Raw genomic sequence first — 23647 nt, 5'->3', positions numbered from 1 at the left:
CCTTTTTGTACAAGTGTATACATTTTAAGGCAGATGTTTTTCTGTGTAAAATACAGCAGAAGAAAATCAACTTTATGTTACAAGTTTACACATTCTTAGATATTATTCAGTACCATTTGTCAACATATTTACAATAAAGCATGTTAAAGTAATTTTTTTCCCTAAAGAAGTTGATGAACAGTTTTTAAAAATTATTTAGGAATTTTACAACATCTCTCATAGAAGATATAGAAAAGTCAATCTTTTTTTCTTGTTTCTTCTTTTAGAAATGTCCATATCAATTTGTTCACTATGTCAGGTTGCTCTTGCTGAAGCCAATGACTGGCTTCTGACAAAATAGTTAGCCTGAAATAGTTGTTAACATAAATCTTTGTGACTTCAGCCATCTCAACCTCCATAAATGCATCTTTCTCTCCCCACAGTAGTAATGTTGGAGTGGTCACCATATGATGTTTGAGAGGCAGACAGCTATAAAAACAAAACACGTGGGTTTGAGACTCATTTTAAAAGTTAAAATAACATTTTCCCATAATGTTCCTTTAGGTCTCACATTCTCGAAGGGGGCAAAATTGCCACCAAAGGGATGAAAACCGGTTCTTGGGAGAGTGAAAAAATTTTTGCTCTTTATTTATGTAAACCATAAATAAAGGGAAGAAATGTCTACAAAGGCTGCTTAGGGAGATAACGATGAAAAAATGGTTAGGAAACACCACTTTAGGCAATCTATACAATAAAAAATTTTAAAGGCTATTTAAGAAAGAGCCCAATAAAATTTTTAATTAGATGAGGCTAGCAAAATTTATAAGAAAGGCTATAAATTAAATATGAAATTCATCACTATGAGGAATAATTTGCTTTAAGAGAATACTAGGATTTCTGAATGGTGTGATGAGAGTTTTAAACAGTAGTAACACGTTTAAATATATTTCAAATTGTTTCTTAGATTACCTAGTGCATTATATGTGAAAATTGGAACTGGAAAGTCAAAATATATATGGACTGACCTTTAATATTATATGGTAGCATATTTATTTTGCAAAAAGATTCTTTTTAAAGCAAAGTTTTATTGTATATTTTCTAAAATACAGAAAAGTATAAAGAATAAGATCATGCATAATTCCATCATTAAAAGATAACTTTTTGGTCATTTTCTATGCATTTATTTGAAACTATACTATAAATACTATACAATAAATAATACATAGTATACATATGCAAATCTCATTAAATCATAACTTAAGAACATTCTCATTTAATAAAGGTTTTTAAATGATTGTAAAAGATACTATATTATAGTATAGTAACTCATAGATGGCTTGACTATTTCTTATAATAGAATATTTAGATCATAGCATCATTTAAAACAATCTCTTTGCTTTAAGTAATATTATAATGAGTATTTTGTACCCAAACCTTTGTTGGCATTTAAATAATTTTTTGGAGTAGAGCCCTGAAAGTAGAATTCCTGAGGTAGCGATTATAAATATTTTTAAAGCTTTTGACACCTTGTGCTGTATACACTGTTTTTCAGAAAGGTGAGATGGTACTAGTTATACTTCTGTTGAAAGAATGAGAATAAACATCTAATTAGACACTCTCCAGCTCTGACTTACATTTTTACTAGTTATCAAATTTTGACTACCCAAGGACTTAACTTTTGACTCACACACAAGTGGCCATCATTTGGTTGTAATGCTCCTAAAAATTTTTGTGAATGTCCAAACTGAGAAAATGTATTCTATACTTAGTTATTAATACATGGATTGCTATACAAACTTGCAAGCCACTTAAATTTTAGAATGTTCAAAAGTAAAACTTTGTATTTTCTTAAGTTATCTGCATACTTAACAATATCAGATCATGTAATAATTGAATTAGTAAGGTAAGGGGAGTTTACAAAGGCTACTAGTCAAAAAGCAAAGAAAAACAAATTCTTCACCAGGTCAAATTGGGAATAAAAGGGAGGAGAGTCCAGAAAACTAAAAGAAAAGCTTATTCTCTCGTCCTGAGGTTTCAAATTGCTTAATTTCACATGAAATGTAGGTTACATGTAAAACAAAGTATGTACAGGATGGTGACTACAGTTAATAGAACTATATTGTATATTTGAAAGTTGCTAAGAAAGTAAGATCTTAAAAGTTCTCATCACAAAAAAACAAAATTTTATAACTATAGTGATTGATATTAACTATTTATTGTGATCATTTTGTGATATATAGAAACACCAAATCATTTTGTTGTACACCAGAAACTAATGTTATATTTCCATTATACCTCAATAAAAACAAATAAATAATAAAATAAAATGAAGTAAAACATTTGATGTTTTAAGAGAGTAGGTTTTAGTATGTTAAGCTAAAGGACTTACTGGGAAACACTACGTCAAATATTTCTGATTAAAATGATTAATTTTATTCAGTATAGAAACAACTTGAAAGATCTAAAAAACTATAACAAGTAGTAACAATTATTACTCTATCTTGTTAATCATTTAACCTATCAAAACGTATTTTAACATACCAATTTCAAATTAGTCTGAATTTACATGTTACTCTTCCAAACTGAGAAATCGGATGATTTGTAAATATTAAGGCAACATTTTCCAGAATGTTATATATTCCATCATTTCTTTTGTATGTAGAAATATTTCATTACTCTGATTAAAAAGTGCAGAAAAAAATAACACTCACATACATACCGTTCAGCTCAAGAAATAAAACACTAAGAATATAATTACATCTTTCTATTTACATTCCTTGAAACCATTTCTTCACCTCACCCTAAAGCAGTGGTTCTCCAAGTGTGGTCACCAGACTAGCAGCATCAGCATCAGCTGTGAAATGCCAGTTCTTGGGCTTCATCCCAGGTGGGCTGAATCAGAAACTCTAGGGGTGGAGTCCAGCCATCTGTGTTTTAACAAGCCCTCCAGGTGATTCTGATGGAAGCTAGAGTGAAGAACCACTGCCTAAGAGTAAGCACTTATATGTGTTAGGATACCTATGCCTCATTTGTCTGGTTTCCTTAAGGAGAGATTTTCCTTAAATCCTTCTGGGTCTTTGCCCCAACCTGTTGTGTGACATTTCTTGTTTCAGGATTCTGGGCTAGGTGGGTGTATCAAATCATATATCCTGAGTGTAGGAGATCTAGCGTCTTTCTCCTCCACTCTCTACCTGATTTGTGGGAGACAATGATTAGAGGGGTGGTGAAGGTCAATTTTCTTCTGCAGACTTTCCTACAGGTAAACTGCTCTAAATTCTACACAAGCAGTAAGGGTTAGCAAGACCATTTCAGTTCTCACATTATGCTACAGCCTTCAATCTATCCTTTATCAGTAATGAAGATGATATTTTAATTTTCATCGGCTGACTCATTTGATTTCTCAACTGGTTCAGAAATTGGACAGGAAAAAGCGGTGCTATTTGTCAAATCCCTCAAATACTGTACATACATTTTGATAAACAATATAGAGAGGTGTTTTGCATTTTATAAACATTATTAAATAGTATCATATTGCACCTATCCTTCCACAACTTGCTTTCATAATTTAACATTATATTTTTAAGATTTATCCATTGATGAGACATGTAGTTCTACTTCATTCATTTTCACTCTTGTGTAGAATTCCACCATGTGACTATACCACAACTGATCCATCCTCTTGTTAATAGACATTTACATTTTTCCAATATTTTGAATTCAAATAATATTAACTCTTTCCTGTATATGTCCACTTGTGTACATGTGAAAGAGTTTCCTTACGGTATGTCCCAGAAACAGAGCTGCTTGTTCAGAGAGTATGCACATCTTCAACCTATCGTCAAGATGTTTTCCAAACCGATTGTATGATCCACAAGCAGGACATGAGTGTTCACCTTGCTCCACATCATTATCAACACTTGTTCTCAAAAGTTTAATTTTTTTCTAATCAAATGAGTATGAAATATGCTTCATTTACCTGCTATGGTAGAGACTGCTCCCCCAAACTTCTTGCCTACCACTATAGTGATAGAAAATCCAACTTTTAGTTGGACAAATGACTAACCAGAATAATGACTATATTTCCCAGGCTTCTTGCAGCAAGATGAAGATGAGTGGTTTATGAGAAATAATGTGTACAACCTCTATGTTATGCCCAGTATATACTCCCTTTCCCATTTTCCACTTTCCACTGACTAAAATGTAGATGTGGTGGTAAACCATCCTGGACTACACAGACAAGGGCAACATCCTAGGGACAGCAGAATAACCAAAGAGAAAGTGACTACATCTCTGACCAATGAACCCTCATTCAACTTTGATGATTTCATGGAGCAGAACCACCATACCAGCCTAGACTTTTACTTGTGAGAGAAATAAACTCTGTCTTTTATATATGCCACTGTTATTTTAGGTCTCTATCACAAGCAGTAAAACTCATGTTTTACATCTGACTACTAGTAAGGTTGAGCTGCTCTTTCATGTTATTGGCCATTAGATTCCTATTCTTTGAATTGCCTTTATTATCCTTTAACCATTTTTTGATTAGACTACCTTTTTCTTGTTGATTTGGAGGCATTTTTTATAATATCTCTAGATATTATGAATTCATGATTAATCGTGTTTTGAAAAAAACTTCTCCCTATCTGACGTTATCTCAGCATTTTATAATAGATGGTTTTTAATTTTAATGTAGTCACATTCATCAGTCTCCTTCATAATTTGAGCTGTTTATGTCTTATTAAAGAAATTTTTCCTACCTGAGGTCATAAACATTTTATATTATCATCTAGACATTTTTAAGTGTTGCTCATCATATTTAGGTTTTTTATTTCTCTAAAGTTTATTTTTTGTTTGGGAAAAAATGGAGACTAATTTTATTTTATTATATGTGGATATCAAATTATTCCAACAAAATGCGTTGGATCTTTTCACTACTGGTTTGAAATGGTGTTATATCAAGTTCCCATATATGTGGTTCCATTTGCGGGTTTTCTTCTCTGTTCCATTAGTCCATTTATTGATCCCAGAATCAACACTGTATTTATTTATTTATTTATTTTTGTTTGTTTGTTTGTTTGTTTTATAGCTTCATTATAAGTCTTAATTTCTAATAGAGTGAGTCCTACTCTTTTCTTTAAAATTACCTTAAACATTTTCAGCCTTATGGCTCTCTTATACAAATTTCAGAATCAATTTGTCAAGTTCCATGAAAAACTTTATGGTTTTGATTGAAATTGCATTATGGATTATCAAAATTTATTGGAAGCATTAAAGAATACAGGCTCTGACAAAGGAATACATCATAGATATTTTAAAACTATCATTCTTGTCTCCTGTCCAAAATTTAGACTTGTGTGAAAATGTGACATTCTCTCTATTTTCTTTTATAACAAGTGTCTTCACAAATGTTCTTTGTAAAAAACAAACAACAGAACATGGACTTCAGACAAAGTTGCTATATCCTATAAAATGTAACCTAATAGCTTCTATAATATCTGCCTTTCTAATCATTGCCTTGCTAAATAATTACCTATAAATGCCCTTTAAATTAACATTTTTAAACCAAAGATATATCTATATCTAGACATAGATATAGATACAGATATGTATCTTGTTGTTAATACAAAAAGAAGGTTTGGATTTACCTCTTCTCCCCTCATTCAGATAATCTGATAATTTCCCTTGGATTCCATAATCAAAGAGTTTGAGAGATTTTGTTTTATTTAAAATGCCTTGATTGTGACTAAATCCAATATGATATTTTCTGTCCAAACATTCATTTTCTCCACTACATTCTCCGCAATGAGTGAATTTATCCAAATGCAAATTGAATCATTAATCTTTTCTGCTTGAAACTCTCATTTACTGGCTTCATATTCATGGCTCTTCAGTCCTTAATATGGTCTACCTGGCTTTGTATGACCAATGCTGCTTACCTCTCAGTCCCATTCTCATTCTATTCTCTTCTTCCCTTTCTAACATTCTATATGCTGGCCACATTGGCCCTCATTGTGTTACTTAAAACTACAACCCTCCATCTCCCTACAAAGCTTTGGTACATGTTGTTTCCTTTTTCTGGAATGCCAATACCCCTACCCCTTACTTTGTCTAGTCACTACTTAACTCATTCTTTATTTCTGTTTAAGCGTCATATCTTCAGTTCTCATCCTTTTCTTTCAAAATCTTTATGTTAGTTTTTAACCATGTTTTCATTACTGCGAATATTTATTAGTGTGACTATTTGCTTGATATCCATTTTTCCCACTTGACTATAAGTTTTGTGTGATCAGGGACTTTCTCTAGTTCTACTCATTACTATACTCTGAGTGTTCGCATAGCCTAGAACACAAAAAGTAATTAATAACTATTTCTTGAATGAATAAATGATTGTTAAAAATATAGCTAAAAAACATATATGTATTCAAATAATCTAAAGGGAAAGATCAAGTGAATAGAGTTACAGATAAGACTATAATAGGATCCATTACACTCTTCTACTTTTTCATATGTTTGAAATTTTCCATAAAAAAAGATTATTCAACTTACTAAATCAAAATATTTTATTTGAGTTGGATAAGGTGAACTTTGTATTAAAAATAGAGTATTGGCTCTTTAGGGAATTAACATCTTATTTAACTAAAACAAAAACAAAAATGTTATACTGACCTGAAGATATTTCGGTAATGGTTAATTGGACCACTTAATGCTCCAGGCTGGGAAAATATATAAATATAAGCCTCAAGATCTTCTGTTGTTAATTGACATCCTTTTCTTCCAATGCCAGTGCTGTGACTGGTAAACAGATGTCTCAAAGCCTAATATGAGTGAAAAGAACATAATTAAAACTTTTTAGTTACCTAATAATAAATTAAATGTTTGGCTTTCAAAAGAGAATGATGGTCAATGTTCATTTACATCCCCTCATTGGTCATCATGGGTGGTTTCTAAGGCATCCAATTCATTATTCTGGGAAGATTTTTTAATGAATAAAAACAAAAGAAGTATATCCTGCCATTCTTGTGTGAACTGTATTTCAGAATAACCAAATAGTATATGTGGAAAATTCTTCCTTATAGAAGAATCCTGGTTAATAAAAGCAGAAAGAATGACAGAGTTTGGGGAAAAAAACATCATTTTGCATACCCTAATGAAAGAATGGACCCGGGCAATAATGATCAAGGTATGCTAAAATTATATGGCGTAAGGTTGTTAGGAAATTTTGGATAGGCTGACAACCAGTGAGCCCACTGGTTAAGTGTTAGCGTTATTAAAACAGACAACTAGGCATCATGTGTTTCCTTGATGTAGTACATTAGGAAGTGCACAGTACCACCTATAAAGAATTCTTGTCAAATTAAAGCTCAGTCTAATCAAGTCTCTATCCAGCAGCACCTATCAAGTAGGAAAAGCAAGGGTTAGCAGAGCAAGTTAAATAACACAAGGATGAAGCAATTAGTCAAATTCAAATGTATATTATTCCTCAGGACATAGCATCAAATAACTTCAATAATAATAATAATAATAATAATAATAATAATAGTAATAAAAATGATGTTAAAAAAGAAAAAAGAAATCCAACATAGATACCCCAGGGAGGTTACTCTTTTGGGCTCTATCCAGGTGGCACAGGGGAGCATAAGGTTCTACCCCATGAGACACAATCCTTTTTCATAATGTTGGAGATAAGCCTGTCCCTTAAGTCTATGCCTGCATATTCCTATGGCTTTTCAGAGTCCTATGGACAATGACTGAGGCAACAAACCACATAGGAATCATCTAGTACACTAACATTTAAAATTAAATAAGACCTTAAATAGAGTCTAATCTCTGGAGTTTTTGTTTTGTTTTCAAAACAAAGAAAGAAAAGAAACAATTATAATTTCAGAAGCCATAACAACCAAATATAATGTGTGGACCTTACTTAGTTCCTAATTCAAACAAATGACGTGTATAAAAATAATTGAGACGGTAAGGAAATTTAAATGTGTATTAAAAGGTATTAGGGAATTGTTGGGTTTTTTTGGTAGGTTTGATAATGGCATTGGGGTCACGTAAAAAAAAAAAGTCCTTAAAAGTCAGACATATATGCAGAAGTATTTCCAGGAAAAAAAATATTATGTCTTTTTTAAACCTCTCTAAATAGTTTACATCATGTGGGACATACAAGAAGTATTTAATAAACTTCCAAGAAATAGACACTACATAGGACTCCTGGTGTCAGTGTATTTGGTACACCAATATCTGCATACTTACTTTGTTTTAGAGTTTTGTTTACCTCCAAGGGCTTCCCCTTCTGCTGATGTCAAACTCTCTCACCTGGCATTCATAGTCCCTCATCTCCTCATGGGTTGTTCTCTAAAAAGAGAACATGCTTGTAGGGGCACAGATTCTCAAAAAAAAAAACAAAAACAAAAAACCAACAAAAAACAGCCAGGCACTCAAATATGCCACAGAGATTTGAAAAATAAGTAAGCCTATAGATGAGGCCTTAGAAGCATTTATTAGATCTTAGTATTTGTCTATTTTTCTTTCTTTAGGATGGACTTTAATTTAAAACGTTTACTTTTTTTTTTTCTTAGGAGGAAATGCCTAACAGTGCACAGCATATAGCACATATGTAATAAGTGATTATTTAAAACAAAACAACATAAGTAAGACCAATTCCTTTTTAGTGCTTCAGTCTATATTTTAACTTTCTAATTTGTCATCCTCTTGGGCGCTAATCATTTTTTTTTAGTTGAGGAATAATTGATATATAACATTAGTATTAGTTTCAGATATATAGCATAATGATTAGATGTTGTATACATTGCAGAATGATCACCACAGTAAGTACTAGTTAACACCCATCACTATGTCTGACTTACCTTGAAATCATTTATTGAGAACATAAATTCTGGAAACCATGGTATTTGGAAGAAGTAATAATAGCTGGATTTGAACAGCTGGGCAGGGTGTCGTAAAATATATTCTGAAATTAAAATGCCATGTTAGACCTTATCCAAGGAGTATAAATTACTTAGCATTGAAAGAAATTCTTTTTAAAGCAATTTCACCTTTGAGATGATCCCATAAAATAATCCACAAATAAGAATTTCTGTATATTTCTCTTTGGAACAATTTCTATGTTCTTATATTTTATTATGGTTATTTCTAGTTTTGAGAAAGATTATAGCACTTTAAATAAAATGAAAGTTCCACTTTATGAAATCTTGACTCAGAAAGGAATAGAAAACCCAAACAACACTGCTTTTCTTCCAAGGTCATTATCAGTGACCTAACACTTCCTCGGGATGCATGGGGAGGTAATTTTCTGATGTTTAAAAGATTCTCCCTATAGGATGATTTGAATACCTTATATATCTGGCCTCAACAGGAACTAAAGCATTTTCTGTAAATTTACTCATGCACATATCTAGAACATTCATTCATTCAATGAATATTCGAATATCTACTGTGTGTGAGTGTATTTAGCAATGAACGAGAGATTCCCAATAACAAGAAACTTATGCAATAAATAACGAATACTTAAAAGATCATTTTGATAATAATAATACCATAAAGAAAACAAAACAAGGTAATGTGATTAAGAGTGATGGTTGGGTGGTGTGGAAGGACTATTATTTAGTAGAAGTTGTCAGACTAGGCTTCTCTGGGGATATGATATGTATGCTGAGTTCTGAGTAAGAAGAAATCAGCCATGCAAAAATCTAGGAAAAGCATCCAGGAATAGAAAGTGGATCCTGGGCCTGGCACATTCAAGAAGCAGAAACCAGGCTAGTGTGACTGGTGTGTGGTGAATGAGTAGGGGGAGATGGCATGAAATGAGTCAGAAAGAAAAGCAGAAGCCAGGTCAGGTATGGCCAGAATGATAAGGATTTCAAGTACTTTGGGAAGACACTGAAACTCTAAACTGGAAAGTAATGAAATCATATGTATTAAATGTAATACTTGCTGTGTACTGTGCACTATACTTTTTTTAATTTTCATTATAGAGATAATTTTTTCTTATTTCTAATTTCAATATGATATTTAACATGGTTAAAATTTTTAGAACTATAATTCTCAGGTAAGTGGAGTACTGTTATGCTATACTTTTTGTAAACTCATCATTGAACAAGATTTTTTTCAGCCCTGAATTAAGTGATACCAATATGATTAAAGAGGCATATTGCTTGAAGACCTCATATTGATTTGACTAGGGTTGAATCCATTATTGATAAAATAGTTCCAGAAATATTCCCAGAATCTTCTTGTTGGAATGACCAATTACAGTTTGTCCACATAGTAGCACCACCAGAATAATATTTACTTTAGGGTCCTGATCAATTGAACAAGCATGTACCAGGACTTCTGCTGACTAATGGAACTGAGAAAAATATGATATATCTGTTTGGTATTTGAATTCTAAGAATTCATTGTATTACTTCAACAGAGATAGGTGAATTGGATACACACACACACACACGCATATACATAAATTCAGGTGTTATACTTATTAATACAACATTTAGATAGTTGTGGTCCCTTTCTCCCTCGCCGGCTCAGTTTTGAGAAAGAAACAGAAATATGTTGTTCTGAATTCTTTGTTCTCCAGAGGCTGCTGTGGGCTATCACAGTACCTGAGCCTCAGAAAACTTGACAAGGGTAGTTAAACAGGACAAAATTATAATTTTTGCTAAACCAAATAAAAATATTCTTAGCCAGTGTTCACAGGTCTTTAATCACTCTAAGATTTTATGAGTCCTCTTTATAGCAGAGAGTCTTAAAATATTGTCCATGTGGACCCCTGGGAATCCCAAAGAACCTTTTAAGGGATCCAGATGGTCAAATTTATTTTGGAACAATACTAAGACATTATTAGCTTTTCTCATTTGATTGACATTTGCACTGATGGTACAAAATCAATGGTAGATAAAACCATTGCTTCACAAGTGAAAATCAAGCAGTAGCACTAAACAATACTAATAGTCATATTCTTCACTACCACACACTTGCAATAAACAAATAAATACATAAATACATAAAACTAAATTCCAGTTTCACTTAAGAATGTCTTCGATGAAATAGGAAAGATTATTTTACATTTCAACATTTGAATACATGTCTTTTAAACATTGAGATAAAATAGTACACAGAAAGCAATTCTGTTGCATACCCAAATATGATGGTTGTCTTGAGGAAAAAAACTTATGCAATTGAGTTGATAAGTTGATTTAGTTGCATTTTTTATGGCATACTATTTTTACTTGAAAAGATAACTGAAAAACTATCAGTCAGGCCTAGGTATTTGACAGATAGACTCTTGAAAATGAACCACGTGAGCCTTTTACTTGAGGGAAAACAATCAATAGTATTTGTTGCCAATTATAAAATTCAAGCTTTCAAGTAAAAAGTAGAATTTTGGAAACTTGTGTCTACTATTGTGAGCTTGACAGCTTTGGAATACTTAAAGGCTTTTTTGGATGAAATTGAGGTGATATTAAGGAATGTGATTCTTATATGTCATATAATGAAATGTGTCAAATTATGGAAGATCTGCATAACTCAACCAATATCTCTCAATGTATGATGATACAAAATCATACATGGGTAAAAAATCTATTCAAAGTGCCTGAGAGACCAATGGATTTTAATGTAGCAGAGTACAAAAAGTTCATTAGTATGACACCAGATTCCATATTTTTACTAACTTTAGGAAACCATGAATTTTTGAGTTTAGTGTAGTATTAAAGAAGAAAACCACAGCTATTTGAAAATGCTATTAAAATACTCCTTCCTTTTCCAATTACAAAACTATGTGAGACTAGATTTCTTCATACACCTCAGTTCAAACAATGTATTGCAACAGATTGGATGCAGAAGCTGAGAATCCAGCTGTCTTCTACTAAGTCAAAAATTAAAGAGGTTTGCAAATATATAAAACAAGGACACTATTCTCACTAAGATTTTGTTTTTGAAAATGTAGTTAGTTTTCATTAAAAGGTCATACGTTAACATGTACTGGAGTTCTTATTTTAAAAATAAATTCGCACATAATTTTTTTCATTTTTAATTTATAATGCAATGAATATTTATAGACATAACCCATATAAACAAAAGCTCAATGGGTCTTTAACAATTTTTAAGATATAAAGCTGTCCTGAGACAAAAAATTTGAGAACTGCTGCTTTAAAAATGCTGCCATTTCTGATCCCAAAGCTGTCAGGCAAGAGGAGAATTTATTTCTAGATTGTCAAGATTCATTACCATCAAAATAATGTTACTTCACTTTCCTCTCTCTTTCCCCAAGTTAGCAGTAAAATGTTTTCTAAAAACAAATAAAATTATGCAAACAAGTATGAAGCTACAATGTCTTAGATTCTTTAGATATTTAAAGCCAACGTGTTTGATACTATCATGTGCTAATATCATATTTTAGTAATTTAATTTTAAAAAGTCAAATTTTGCTGTTTTTAATCCAGAGTGTCAGGGACAACAGTGAATTGTCACATTGGCAAAGATGCTTTAATAAAAATTTAAACTCACCTGTAAATACATTTGGATGAGGAAAGTTAATAACAATAAGCTTCATCACCATTTCAGGATAACAAATGGCAATCAGCCAAGCAATCATGCCCCCCCAGTCATGGCCAATAAGAACACATTTGCTGTACCCTGTAATCAAGAAGTAAATGTTGACATCATTGAAAAGAAACAGGTGAGTGCATCATTAGGTATGCTTCTTAAACTAATCTTTCTACTATTCTATCCTATTATGCACTTTGTACAGATATTGAGTTTGGTGTTCTCAAAATATCAATGTCTGAATTGCCTAGGTAGCTTTTTAGAAAATGTAGATGCCTAGGATCTACTCTAGATTTACAAATTTAGAATTTCTCCCAGGAATGAATATATTTATATGTATGTACGTATATGTGTGCATATATGTATATGTATGTATGTGTGTGTGTGAATATATCTGAAATAACCAGCTCAGGTCTTATGGACCTGAGTTTGGAAACCATGATAAAGACTATGCATAATTAAGCCATAAGCAAGGTTATTTGAGTTATTTTTGAATGCTGAGAAATTTCTAGTTATAGTAAAATCATAAATGTCCCATCTATGTCCAACTGGTAAAGCTAGTTCAAAGAAGCATCTATTTTCTCCTTAACTTCACAAATTCAATGTTACAACTCAATACCATAAAACATCACTAATCTGTAACTGTGAAATCTTAATTATAGCACCAATTACATATAAGTTTCCTTTCATGTAATCATGGTAATTTGTATTAGGTTAAAATATTGATTAATAGCGATTCCTGCAGGATTTTCTTTGTATAAATGGATAAAATTTATTTGTAATTTATTCCTAGAGTACTTAAAATTAATTTTTTCAAGTATTTTTCACCATTACCCCACCGCTATACTAACATGGACATATGCATACATACGTGCACGCAAACACATACAGAGAGAAAGAAACATTTTGTTTACATTATTGACTTGCCTAGAAATTGCATGATAAAAAATTTAAGGTAGGTGTGAATGAATTACCACAAGATATGAATGAAATATAGCTTCTGGAAATCAGTGTCTCTATATCTGTTTTGTATTTCATTGTAATTAGACTAAATGATAACACTATATTGACACCCCCAGCCCTCATCCATTTTTTTCTCCTTTAAGAATATTGGCCTGATCTATGCTCTCATAAGATTTGTAGAAAGGGCCTTTAATTTGATTTCATGGGTTTCTCGCTATATTGGCTCATTAATATACAGATGGTAAAAGCTGGCTTTTAGTCAAAAGGGATATAGTACATTATATTGTTGTTTAAAAATATTTACTCCCTCCGCCCCCACGGCCATAGAAGGAATATAATTTGCTGTCTCTTTAGATTTGGCCATGTGGTGGGTGTATGACTTGACTTTGGATTCAGCCATATGACTTGCTTTGGCCAATGGGCTGATAGCAGAGACCTGAAATAGACTTGTGCAGTTGGGTCCACTCTCTTGCCATTTCTGCCACTGCTAGGAAAAGAGCTTCCCCGAGGGAGCTACTTCCCTTTAGCTTGAGCTCCAGCCTAACTCACAGTGAGAAGCCATTCCTAGGGAGACCTGTAGCCTGAGGAAAAAGTCCAGAGGGGTTCAACCTGTAGTTGATCTGCCCATCTACGAGTATAGGAACAAATGCTTATGGCTATATGCCATTGAGTTTGGTGTAGTTTGTTACACAATATTATCGTGGTACTAGCTGATCGTACAAGGAAGATAATGCAAGTACTTCTGAATTTTACAACATTTTAAAATAAATATTTAAGTGTGGGTTCTGAAGACGAATTTTCTGAGCATAAGACTCAAATTTCTAATAATCAGTTCTGAAAGTAAAAAATAGTAACATTAGGTCTATTTTTAAAAACAAATTTTTTGAAAGTCATTCTCGGCTGGTTGGCTTAATAGTTTTGTAGGATATATTATTTTTAATTCCCTGTATAAATATTTTGGGCTGTATACCTGAAACCATGGCAACAGGACCCAGATAACAGCTCAGGTAGGTGGACAATGCATCCTCCCATGAAATGAGGTTGTCAGTTCACAATTTGTTGAATGTTAATCCCTTAAAAAGAATTAATACTGTTTTCTCAGTAACTTACCTAAAGAATCTAAAATATCTTTTATATCTGTAATTAGACAGTCCAATTTATAATTCTCTCGATGAACGGGAGCATCTGTTTCTCCATAGCCTCTCAAATCTAGCGCTACAACTCGATACTCACTTTTAAATTCCCTTAGTTGATGACGCCAAGAATACCTGCAGGATATAAGAAACATTTAAAATACCACAGTAACTAATACAAAGGATAATATTACAGATTTTCTAAGTGGAAGACTGCAAGAAACTATTTTGAGAAAGATTATACTACTGAGCAGGAAAGAAGAGACCTATTTGAGAATGGAGCACTGACATTTTTTATTAAAATTATTTTATTTTTTTACCGGCTCTAGTGAGATGTAACGAAGGGCCAGTATTTATGGAAACTACAAAACATCAAATACTAAAACCAATATACTTATATGTATACTTAATAATGTCAATTATCTAAGCCTTTCTTAAATAATGCTTGCAGCTATCAGGGAATCTATACCTACAAATGTTTCTGTATTGCAGAATCATTTGATTCTCCGAAGACATTTATGAGATAAAAATTTATTTCCCTAAAAAGGGAAATTTCACTCATCTTATTCCACTGTGAAACAAGGCTCAGTGTTTTTAGTAATAACAACAGTTTACTTATGAATAAAAAACCCTGAAGGTTAGGAAAAAAATATTGCGGAAAGAATCCAATAAAACGACTGCTTAAGGTAAATCTCTGCTTGCTAAAACAAAATTCTTCTGTGGAGAAGATTCTGTACCATGACTACAAGCTAGCGTGATATCGAAAACATTTAATGACCAAAATGGCACTGGCAATGGCCAATTACAATGGCTATATAGCTATGGCCAACTCCTCGAGGCCTCTGTTGGGCCAGGTATTCCGCCTGTGCTCGATGATGGAACTGCCGAATTAACTGAAATATGGAGATCCATGTGATTTTCTTTTTTCAAATAAGCCAAATAATTTTAGATAACAAAAGAAAAAACTACACGGATTTTTCAAAGTGACTCACTAGGTTATGAAACTCAAAATATGGATAAAAAAAATCTGCATATATATCGTTCATGGAAACACAGTGTAAATTATCTGATACAAGCCAAATGGGAAATCATTGTCTGAAAAGATTTTTGGAGTTCAATAGGCAAGTGAACACAGTGATCTGAGATTATAAATCAATAGTGAAAAGGGGATTGCAATGTGAAATGACACAAAGCAATAACATCGATGAAACAAATTATCCATTTCACACAATCAGACATTATTAGGAAGGATGTCAGACACATATTTGGGATTATGAATAGATACAGAACCTTTGACCTATTCCTAGGATATCTATGATTAATGAAAACCTGCAAAAGTATTACCAATTAAGATGGATTTGAAATGTTAATAAAATATGTCTTTCTTAGGTAGGCCATAGCAATCTTACTAGCCTTGTCTCTGGGTTGTAACAAACAAGTGGAGCAGTTTGTTTCCTTAAATATATTCATCTGTCAACACATAGGGTAATATTATTTTCTCATTACCTTACTTAAATTTTTGAATTAATTTTTTTATGTCTTTGTAACCAAAGCCCAGTTTTTCCTTCTTTATAATCCCTCCTACCCAAGTGATAAAGTTCTACAGATTTGACCTCTTAAATATTTATTTAACCACTTTTCCTGCCAGCCCTGCTATCATTACCTTAATTCAGGTCTCCATTGATACAGCAGCCTACTGATTGGTCTGTGTCCATTTCATTCCCTTCTGTTCTATCTCTACAAAACCAGAGTAATGTAGCAAAACACAAACTGTCTCATGTAATTTCCATACTTACATTCTTTTCTTGACTCTCTATTACTCATAACGTGAAGCCCAAGCCTGTTGTTCTGGCAGACAAAACATCCAGGATATGACTATTGCCCGATCATCCAGACTGGTTACTTTATACCATCTGCCATTCGCTATGTAATAAAAAGAGCTAGCTATCATCGATAGCACTCTTACTATGTGCCAGGCACAATTCTAAGTGCTTCACATAGAGTAATGTTGATTTTCAAAGCAATACTATGAAGTAGGTATTATTATTATCCCCACTTTACAACTGAAGAAACAGAGGCACAGAGAGGTTAATTGATATGTAGAAGGATACAGAATTAGCAAATAGCAGAGCCAGGATTCAAGCCCTGGTAGTCTGGGTATGCTGCCTCTGGGGCACTAAGCTGCTTGTAGTGAATAAACGCAGTGTTGTTTTTTGCTTTTATGACTTCCTTCATATGATTTCCTTTGTCTGAAATATCATCCCTCCCAAGCATTCCCCTATACTGCACAAGCCCTGACCTTCGCCTCTCATTGCACTCCTCTTCACACTGGGCATCTCCTCTTCCAGGAGACTTCCCAGGCTCTCTCCTTTACATGTGTGTTGGGTGGGCCCTCCTTTATACTCTCCCACTTGTACATACACTCTTCAGTGCACTGGGCACGTGCTTTATAATGATTTGTTGGTATCTGGTGTTTCCACTTAATTGTGAGCTCCCTGAATTGTCTGGTAGAATATCCAGACCATGTTGATGCTCAATAGAGATGTGTTAAATAAATGAAATAAACAATGAAAGTATTGAATCATGCTAGTGCTAGAAGTATCGGTTGCTCAATAAAGCTCTGTCCAGTTCAAACCTGACCATGACAACTAAAGTTCCCAAAGTCCTGTTGGGACATTTATATTTAATTTCTATTGAAATGTGCATTGTTTTAATATCTTTAGTATCTGTGTCTTCATTTAGAATTCATTTAATTGGAGATTTCAAGGTAGAAATTTGATTCAATATGATGTGTGCAATCCTGAAATATTTCACATTTAAAATTATATTAGAGATTATGCAAACATAATACGTGCATATTTCATGATTTTATTAGTAATTTAAATTGCATTACAAATAAATATAACTATTGTTGTTATCAGTGAGTGGAGCCAAATGATACCTTAAACATTTCTAAGAAACACGGCAACTGTTATCTTAAGAAATTGCAAAAGAATAATTTTTAAATGTAATCTTCCTGGAGTTCATAAATAAAGCATATTTGACTTGTACTTTAATTCAAAGCTGAAAAAGAAATCACACCAGTGATAGACTGATGGGCATGTCATTCATATGAATAAAACAAAAACAACCTCCTTGATACAGGAATAAAACATATTGCAAAATCAGTAATTGCTGAAATATTATAAATAAACAAAACTAGCTATTTTCATCCACATTTTTTTTCTGGGAGCTTTGGTAATAGCAGAGAACACTTTTTAAAAAGCAACCTCTTTCCCAGTTAGCACTCTTAACGTAAGGAGGGTTCCTGGTTTCCCAGGCTAACCACTTTCAGATGTAGAATATCTTTTTCCCCTTCACAACAGAGAAAAGGCTGTAGTTATCATCCTTTGGGCTCAGCTGTGTGTATGAAGAGCCTTCACTTGCCTCAGCACTTGAATAATGACGAATGCATTCCATACAGCTGGTGATGAACATTCAAAGAAATTGCCTGCATCAGCTCAGAATATTTTTAAAAGTGATGCAAATTGAGGTGGAGAGAGTGGGAGAAAAATCATCTTTTGACAAACAGCTGTATTTTAGGCTAATTAAGCTAAAAGTCTCATAGATGTGTATCATATTTGATGTTTCCTTTAGATTTTAAAAAAGAAGACCCAGGATTTTATCGTTTCTGTGTAATATATTATATATTTTATATATATATATTTTTATATATTTATATTTTATATAAATATATAATATATATTTTATATAAATATATAATATATATTTTATATATATATAAAATGTCACCAATTCTCAATGGCAATTCTTAGGTAATGATAATAAATGCAGATAATACATGACATTTGTGTAGTGTTTTTCTGTTTAAAAAGCACTTTTACACACATTGCCAATTTATGATTATTTTGTTTCCATTGTGTCAAATATTCTGATCTACCTGATCTACAAATAAGTGTATAATTTCATGTATATTTAGGCGAAACTTAATAGAGGAATAATATTTTACATATAATGTAAATTGAAATCAGTTGAAATGCCAGGCAAGGTTTTTTTGGGGGGAATTTTAAAGAGAGAAATGCAAGGGAAAGGCCTTTTGAAAAAGAGAAGAGAAAGCCCAAGAGAGAGACTTGAAGTGGCTTAATCAAAGCAACTTTGTCCTAAACTCTGCTTTGAATTGACTTTTTCTGAATGGAGCACCTGAATGGAATTGACTAGATTCCATGAAGGATAATGGCAGCAATTTGATTGGAAGGGTAGACAGTAAGCCTCAACACAGAGGTCTTGGTTTGGGTATGACATAGTTAGAGGTTTTTGATTACCAGCAATCTCCATGAAGTTGCTTTTGGAATCTCTCTGAACAATCAGGTAGCTTTCAGATTAAAGGCCAGCAAAGTTCAGTGAAGTCAATATAGTCTATTTGAGTAATCAAGTTTTCAGGGGTTTGTTGCTGTTTTAATTAAAGCAAGGCTCTTGCTGGAGTAACAAATGATAGATTGCTGAATAGAAGGGACTCATTCCTATGATCTGCATATATTTCCCAATCTATGCTCTTCGGAGTTAAACTTTCTCTGGGAGTTTTCAAAACTAAACCATTCCTCACACCGACCAGATCCCTTTTGGACACATCCAAGACTTGACTTTGTTGGAGTAAATAGGACTGGCATCTAAGGATCAGTGCTTGGCCCCTCCAAGGCTGTTCCATTTACTGAAGAATCTAGGACATGTACAAGAATCAGTAGGCATTTCTATTTTGCAAAAGGGCTCTCATAAGAGTAAATAATGGGACAATGCTGTGAAAAATGTGTGAAAGTATAATTTCTTCAAATGTGACAGAGAGCATCTACTGTCCTATATTAAACAAGTATCACTGGCATTTTCTAGGACTCCTTGAAATAATTACCAAGTGCTTGAAATGGTTATAGGTTAATTTTTATCTTCATGTAGATTGTTCCACATGTAAAGAAGTGAAGTCCCAGGAGGAAAAAGAACACAGACACATATTGGGGTTGGTATGGGGTAGAGAGAATAACCTTTAAATCTTTCTTTCTAAAAAGTTAAATATCAATTCTCTCCTTCATTATGATAATAAATTATATTTAGAAGGAGGATATAAAATGCTTGAGTAAGGTATTTTTATTTTGTTGGCTAACTTTTAACACTGCCTTGAATGTTCTATAAGGTGTGAAATTTGAAGTGTAAAAATCCATATATGTTATCAGATCATTATCATTCCTATCTGAGGACAAACAGCAGAGATCAGCTCTGATGTTCAGGAACAAGATGTACCTTACTATATGACACTGCCAATTCCAGAAGGGTAGCTATGAGGCTTAAATGCAATGATATATGTAAAACATTTAGAAGAGTACCTAGCACATAATAAATGTTAACTATCATCATCAGGAGCATCAGCAGCAACCAGAATCAGGAAATTATTTTGTAAAGGTCTGGGACAATGTCCTGTCCCCAAATTTCTCCCTTACTGTTGCTCTTAACATGTAGAATCCCACCATTACATATTAACCTTCTTTAGGGTTTTAAAGTTTTTCTGTCATCCAAAGTCGTGATTTAAAATGCACCTAGTTTAGTTAATATGAATAAAAGGGGGTTTATGAATAAATGCATTGAGGATGTTGGGGTTGGTACACAAATCTCCATAGTGAGTGAACAGGAATGAAGGAAGAGAGTGAACATTTACTGAGTATTAACTGGGGCCAAGTGAAAGGTCTTTCACATATTTTGACTCTTTTTATCCTCAAAGCTCTGCAAGATTATTGTAGATGATTGTGCAGGATTCTGCAATAAGTGGCTGAGCTAGAATTCACTGGCCATGTTACTTTATGCAGATTTGACAAATGTTTCAGACTTACATTTTACTGTGAGCCAGTCATGTCAAGCACTTTACTAAACGAGTTTACATACATACGCTTGAATTGCACTAGGCTGTTCACCACCTAATTAAGTTATCTTCAGATGGATGAAAAATAAAAGTTTAACATGAAAATGATTTATGTTTATTTATACAGGTCAATCCAGGGTACATAAAAAGCTTCTCAGGAAGAGGCATCCGTACATGTTTTTGCTCTGGAAAAATGATGAGATAGTTGGGTTTTGCCATCTACCATTCTTTTCTTCAATGCCTAGTATTTCCTAGAGCACTAGCATCCTCAATGCATTTATTAATAAAGTCCCTATGTATATGATGCTGTGATAAGCCATTTTAATGAAAAAGAAAAGTTAATTAATACTTTTACCAGAATTCTGGAAATCCATGAAGTAGCAGCATAAGCGGTTTGCCTCTTTCTCCAGCAGCAACATAATGAAATCTTAACCCTGAATCCTGCAGTAGAAATTAGAGAGCATGAAATTTTAATGATGATTTATGTTGATTCTCAAAGTAGTACATTTACTATTTCCATTTCATTCAAAAACTCACTTGCATTATTTTTAATATCAAGAAATAAAATAAATATCATTAAAGTTCAAAAGAAAAAAACATGATTTATCAATAGGGTAAACTGACAGATGTATTTTCATCAACATTCTCTTCATAGTACTTTCCCTTCTTTTACTTACAAGGTCAATTGATATATTATGAGCTTCAGAAACAATGTCGCAATTTGTGACTTTCAACTTGCTGCTGTGTCACATTTCATCTCATTCAAATTCTACAGGATGTGTAAATAATTTTGATCTGAATTTATATTCCTGCCATGTTTACCTCCTAGTCATGTACTTTTCTCAGCTTGCTCAAGAGCTGCACCATCAGTTATGTAACTCACACCTCCTTTTCTTATTTTTAGTCCACTTCTTCCCACATTAGTATTTTAAGTATTTATATATGAGTTGCATGTACATTTCCCCTCACTGCCTGTTCCTTGCGTCATGTCAGTGTATTTCTAACAACAGAATGCTCTGAGTGCTCAAGATTTCACTTGCATGTGGGAGACAATACTGCTCAAGAAAAATAAAAAGCATAGGAATGAACCCAGAATACAGCAAATATAAAGCAACCTGAAGAGAGAAAAGTGGAGGAAAATGCAAGAAAAAGCAAAAACTCAGATAGGAGTAAAAAAAACAAGAACCAAAAGCTGAGCACGGAGACTGGGTTTTATATCAGGTTATTCAAAGGGTAAGGTTTTCAGATGTGAAAAAAAATCTTAAAGGTTACCTAATCCAACCCCATCATTTTTGCAGACGTAGAAACTGAGACCCAAAGAGGTTAACGCAGCTCATAAAGATGTTTGGAAGCAGAGTTATGACTAGAATCCCATCATGTCCTACCTCCCAAGGTAATATTTTTTCCAGTCCTTGGTTCTGTGTCTCTGGCGGAAACTTTTTAGGTGACCAGTCAGAAGAAACACATTATAAGGAATTCCAGATAATTTTTACACTGCTTTTTCTTCTCGGGTTGGATGAAGATAATAAATCTGACTTTGTGCTCAACTGCAGAATGCCATCCTATTTCAACAATTTCTTTTATTGGTGGCAAGTCTTGGAAGATGAAATACTGTAGGCATTTGATTGGATAATAAATTTAAAAACTTTATTGCATTAACTATGTGCCAGGCACTAAGTTTTTGTTGTTGTTTTGATTTTTTTTTTTACAAATTAATATTTGAAAATAATTTAATTCTCATATCAATCCCAGGCTGAATAAATGTAAGAAACATGTGACCCTTAGTCTTCTGAACTCCAGCTGCTGGACAATGTAGCTCCTAATAGGGATCCCCTACTTGGTGACATAAATATCCCCTCATGTGAGGCTAGTTTGAAAGGACTGTGAGTCAGACTGTAGGGTGCATCACAAAGGGCTATTTCCTTTCACTACCTGGATCCTCAAGAAATAGAATATCCATGGGCTGTGAGGAGGCTTGGGACAAGCATGGACAATGAAAGAGTCTGCATGTATTGTTGGCATTTACTATTTATTCCATTCCTTTGGTCTCTGACTTCATAAGTCCGCTTCCTTCTCCGGGAACATGCACCATTTATGGTTTCATGCTGCTTAGGTCATCTGTAAATGCTCCATTCTACTAATCTAAATAAACTCCTGATCTCCAATGACTTATTCTATTTACTCTTGCAATCTCTAAAATTTGGGCAAGGACAGCGTCCTGAAACAATAGGGAGCACTAGGAACACTTCCCCGACAGCCAATCTAAGCTCTAAAGGGCAAAAAGGTGAAAGGAGACAGCTTCCCCTTACAGGAAGCAATGGAGCAGAATTATCCTGGGTTGTGGTGCAGCAGGAGGGGACAGTAACATAATAGGACCCCGATTACAGAAATTTCACGTAACCTATATTCTCTCTCTCTCTCTCTGTCTCTCTTTCTGTCTCTGTCTCTCTCTCTCTCTCACACACACACACACACACACACACACACACACACACACACACACACACGACAAACAGGGAACGTAAAGACGCACACAGTCCCGACCCCTCTCCCGCCACACCTCGCCCCTCTTGCCTCCCCTTCGCATCCGCCTCTTCCCCGCCGCGCTCCCCGCGGGCCCAGGGACACTAGGGGACGCTGGACGCTGGGCCGAGCATCATGGAAGGAGCAGCGCCGCGCGCTCTGCTCTCCCGGCCGTCACGTTCCCTCCCATTACGACCGAGCCCGCGCCGGCCTTCACCTTGATCCGCACGTAGCAGTGGGTACCCAAAGAGGGGTCGTTCAAGCACGCGGGAGGGTGTTCCCGGGCCGCCCGCCGGAAGGTCTGCGCGGGTCTCTGGCCGATGCTCCACAAAAGTTTGAGCAGGTAGATGGAGGCGCAAAGCCCGCAATAGCAGTAGACCAGGGACCAGAAGAGCAGGGACCGGATCATAACCATCAGGCGGGGCAGGCAGTCCCGCAGCCTCGCCATTCGGCGGCGGCGGCAGCGGGGCCGATCGCCCTGCTGAGCCACCGAAACGGCTGCGCTCCCTGCGGCCGCGCAGAGGGAGGCGAGCGCCGCGGCGCGTCAGGCCCGACGCCGGTCCGCGGTCGCCTCCCCGCG

The 23647-nt window shown here is 34.3% G+C and overlaps 1 protein-coding gene and 1 non-coding gene across 2 annotated transcripts; one reads left to right on the top strand and one right to left on the bottom strand.

Moving 5' to 3' along the window:
- EPHX4 (epoxide hydrolase 4) lies at positions 1-23647 on the bottom strand. Its single transcript, XM_016134289.2, has 7 exons — positions 23285-23647; positions 20900-20985; positions 14620-14777; positions 12508-12636; positions 8847-8950; positions 6646-6794; positions 1-468 (listed from the first exon to the last, which is right to left on the bottom strand). Exons 1-7 carry the CDS (start codon positions 23513-23515, stop codon positions 237-239), a joined length of 1089 nt encoding a protein of 362 aa, XP_015989775.1. The 5' UTR covers positions 23516-23647; the 3' UTR covers positions 1-236.
- Positions 7554-7757, top strand: LOC118606460. The gene has a single exon (XR_004952414.1). It is a non-coding gene; the product is annotated as a small nucleolar RNA SNORA73 family (small nucleolar RNA).

Source organism: Rousettus aegyptiacus, unplaced genomic scaffold (genome assembly GCF_014176215.1).
Source record: "Rousettus aegyptiacus isolate mRouAeg1 unplaced genomic scaffold, mRouAeg1.p scaffold_m13_p_1, whole genome shotgun sequence".
NCBI lineage: Eukaryota > Metazoa > Chordata > Mammalia > Chiroptera > Pteropodidae > Rousettus > Rousettus aegyptiacus.
Note: the sequence above shows the minus strand (reverse complement) of the source record. Positions and strands in the feature narration are given on the sequence as shown.